At 44.0% G+C, this 4,119-nt stretch overlaps 1 protein-coding gene across 1 annotated transcript; it reads left to right on the top strand.

Moving 5' to 3' along the window:
• Nucleotides 1-7: 7 nt before the first annotated feature.
• On the top strand, nt 8-3,799 carry BEAN1 (brain expressed, associated with NEDD4, 1; the record flags this gene model as incomplete). The annotated part of the gene is made up of 2 exons (XM_009695650.1): nt 8-88; nt 2,294-3,799. Coding segments are annotated over 2 exons (1,587 nt in total), but the record flags the coding sequence as incomplete, so codon positions are not given.
• Between the last annotated feature and the right edge of the window lie 320 nt (nt 3,800-4,119).

Below are 4,119 nucleotides of genomic sequence, written 5' to 3'. Positions count from 1 at the left end.
TGACCTGCTCAAAGCGCTGGAGGTGCTGGAGCTGCTCTGCGTCAACCTGCTCCTCTCCCCCTGGCGGAAGGAGATCAGGTCGCTGAAGGTAGGGAAGCGCCGGGGAGTTCGGGCGGGGGGCGCAGCCCGCCCCGAGGAGGCCTTGTCCGGCCGCGGGCTTTCGAAGCCTCTTCCCCGGGCCTGTGGCGCAGGAGGCACGGCAGCGGTGCCCGCGCCCCAGGGAGTTAGGAGCAGCGTTTAGGAGCTCCTTTTGAACGGGCTAGGGGTGCCCTGAGCGGTGCGAGGGTGCTGCGAGGTGTTCCTTGGCCTTTGCAGGCCTTACTCTCGGTGAGGCGGGGCCTTCCCAGGAGCGCTGAGCAGTTCAGGGGTTTGGAAGCGGAGACCTTCGCTTAGAGTGAGACAGCAGAGAAGTGAAAACGTACAATAAAAGGCTTAGACTCTCGTTACTCTGATTTTTTAACCTTAATTTACCTATAAGGAGGGGATGCTTTTTAGCATTAGTGATCGCTGTTGCTAAGTTTGATCCCAAAGGCCAGGTGGGCCAGCGTCTCTCTGGTCCAGTGATTTTACCACCTATCGTAGCTCTGGTGACTGCAGCTGGCAAAGTGGGCAGGAAAATGCTCTTCGAAAGTGGAAATGCTGTTGCCTTTTGCAGTAAGGTGGTCAAGGTTTCCCTGCTTCACTAGCACACTGAACACATCTCATTGTTAGGAGAGACAGCAATCTTTTCTAACACAGGCAAAATTTACTTGTATTTAAATAAAATCCCTGAACACCTAAGATGCAAACTTAATTCCCTGCAGCAACAGGTGCTGGTGAGGAAAAGCCATTTCTTTCCTCCTTCCTGCCCTTAGGTCCCATATGCACATTCTGAAACAGCTGTAGATTCCTATCTCCTCATTCGTCACCCTAAACCAGGGCAAACCATAAGATAGTCAGGTTTACAGTTAGTGGGCTCAGTTTTTCATAACACAAGAATCCTAGGCTTCATTAAAATCAAACTTTGAAGACCACTGTGGGTAATCCAAAGTGCAGGCCAGCCTGCTGAAGGCCTGAAATAATTCTACTGCAAGGCACAAGTTGGAGAACAACCAGTAGCTTATGTACATACAGGTTTCTTAAAAAGTTACTGGTCGTATGCAGAATACTACTTCACATTTCCTGCCTCTCACCCACTCTGATGTCACACCTCCCGACACAGTGCCTACTTCCCCCCTAGAAGGAGCAGAAGCTGGGGAGTGAAAGGCACTGTTGACAAATTTATCTGAGAATAAACTGAGGCTCAGTCCTGCATTACACTATGTTATATATGGCCTTTTTGGGAGTTAGTTTTGTTCTCCCCCAAGCTTATGCTTGTGAGACCAATGCTTAGGTCTCAGCCTTAGGAAGTCGGTAAGTCAGTCTTAAGCTGGGGAGCCTGAAAATAAGGTACCCTGATTCTGGAAGTCTTGACTTTGTATTCCTACCTCCACTCTGTTCTGACTTGCCTGGAGCTGGTCAAGCTTAGGTCAATGTAGTCTCTCCTATCATAGCATTTCAGGCAAAACCAAAAGCCACTTCCAGTTTACAAACGAGGCCTCATACCTGGAGTACTTCCAAAACCAAGGAAATGCTGAACAACTTAAGTTGTTACACAGCAGCAGCATTTTATTCAAGTCATGTTTTGCAGGCAGCTTGCACAAAGAGAGCGTGTTTTGGCAATATTTCTGCTAGAATAGTCTCCTTTCAAAAAGGTGCTTTCAAAGAAATGGCAACTTAATTCGGGGGTAGTAAAATTACAGCAGGAGTCTGAACCATGGAAAAAGAAAATGTTACAGTCTTGTCACCAATTAAGAAATATGATTAACAGTGAACACGTCGTGTGTGTTTCTTTAGGAAAAGATTACACCTCAGTGATTTATTCTCTGAATCTTTGTTTGTTTAACAATCTTCCATTCTTCTGTAGAGCACATAAGACTTATTTCTGAGTTTCTCTAGTTTGACTAAAATTACTTTCTTACTCTCTTCCTTTTTGAATATTGATGCTCTGTGCCAGTATCTCAGCAGGTTTAAACTGGCATAACTTCACTGAAATTAATGTGCTATAGCAAAGCTATAATTCTTGAGAGGCTGACAAAGCAATGCTGTTAAAAAAGCCTGACTTCGATTCAAAATTCAGACTTTTAGGAACATAGTTTCTTAAAAGATTTAAGTAATTTTTGAAGTACTTTTGATTTTTAAGAAGTCTTTCACACTTCTCTCCACCCCACCCCCCCAGTGTTCATCTGTTTTTCAATGTTGCATTCTGTTTCAGACATTCACCGGTAATTTTGTCTACTATATTCAATCTGTGCTCCCAGATGACATTGTAAAAACAGTACTGGAGAAAATAGGTTACATTGCAACAACAGCAACAGAGTTCTCACTTGTCAGAAAGAGAGACAATGAGGAAACAAAGCAGACTGCATTTGAAATATTCCTGGCAAGAATTGAGTGTGAAACCATCCTCGAAATGACAAATGAAGAAAAGCATGGCAATTTGGAGAAGACCCTACAGAAGAGAACACAAATGCACAGGCATCATGGAGATAAGGACAGAGAGGATCAGACACCCCAGAGAGAAGATGCTGAAAATCTAGAAAATAAAGAAAACACTGAGACATCTTTGTGCCTTGCTACTCAACAGAAGTCTTCCACTAATAGCAATACATCCTTTGAAGCTGCTGGGAATCTGAAGATCAAAGATGACATGCCTCAGTTAGCAGTTGCTCAATCCACTAACAGGCTTCAGGAACACCAAAGGCAAGTCATTAACACTGCACATTTTCCGAGCAAATGCTCAGACAGTGAGGACTTCTTGATCAAATATAGTGACATTGTCATAAGACAGACACCTATTTTCAGTGAGAAGCTTTCTCCAAAAGCTTTTGAAAAAACGCCAAGAGCCAGTCTAAGTGAAGAATGTGTTTTGGCAGTCACTGCAGAGTCAACTGCAAACGAGATCAGGCCTGCGCCACTCTCACCAGGAGCAAGCGGTCCACCAGCCTTTGCAATATTTGCTGACAGCTCTTGTGACAGCAAAAACACTTTGGAGTACAAAGCTCAAGAAGTCTCCGAAGAATCAATTGAGGCAGAAATTAACGATGCCATAAATTGCATAGACCCAGACCCTGCAGATGAACCCAATGAGCTGAAGTCTCTGCCATACAAGGACATTGCATCTGTCCAACACTGCAGCGTCCCTAGGGAAGAGGAAGTTTCTGAGCTGTCTTTAACCTTCACAAAACTACAAATCAAGGACACTCAGGAAGATCTTATGTATCCAGTAGAGGAAACTGGCCAACCTGAGTCAGTATCATATGCAAGTACAAGTGACAGGCATGTAAGAGAATTTAATTACTCCAAAATAAAACATACCTATCTGACTAATGCTCAGAGGCAGGACAGAGCAGCTGCACCTGTTGAGCCATCTTCAGCTCTGTGCTGTACTACTGGGAACATGGAGGATTCCACTACTGGTTCTGATAGCAAGAGACTATTAATGGATACTCCTAATGCACATACACCTTCTGAGTGCTTCAGACACATTAGAGAGCCCCCTAACCTCACCTACATTCCACCACAAAGTATCGATGTTCGGTCTTCACGCATAAGAAGGAGCAGTGCACAGGGCAGAAGGAACCTTTTGCAGCCTGAGCATGACTCTCCTGAATCTGGTGAGGTAAAGCTGGAGAACTATAATTCAAAAGCAAATGAAATCCAGGAGCCTTATGTCATTATTGACAAAACCGACCAAGGAATGTTATACCATCACACTTGATTCTACCAGTGCTTTATTTGTAATCTGCCTGGGTTTTTTTCCTCTCACTTGTGGCCTCGATCATCTTTTCAAGGAGATGATTAGCTTTGTCAAAACAGTTTAAAACACAACAAACAAAAAACACCACTGCTTTTGGACAGTAAAAAAGGGAAGTAGCTGAGCAAATTCTTAATGGCCGCTTCTCATCTGGAACCTTTGGCACTGAAACCTCAATGGTCACCTTTCTAAAGCACAGGCAACTTCCATAAATTTGAATCTATTTAATTCATTAGCCAGATTCCTTCTGGCTGTACTTAATGCCAGTTTTCTTCAATTAAGCA

This window comes from Cariama cristata, unplaced genomic scaffold (genome assembly GCF_000690535.1).
Source record: "Cariama cristata isolate BGI_N322 unplaced genomic scaffold, ASM69053v1 scaffold14362, whole genome shotgun sequence".
Classification (NCBI taxonomy): domain Eukaryota; kingdom Metazoa; phylum Chordata; class Aves; order Cariamiformes; family Cariamidae; genus Cariama; species Cariama cristata.
This window is presented reverse-complemented; position numbering and strand designations above follow the sequence as displayed.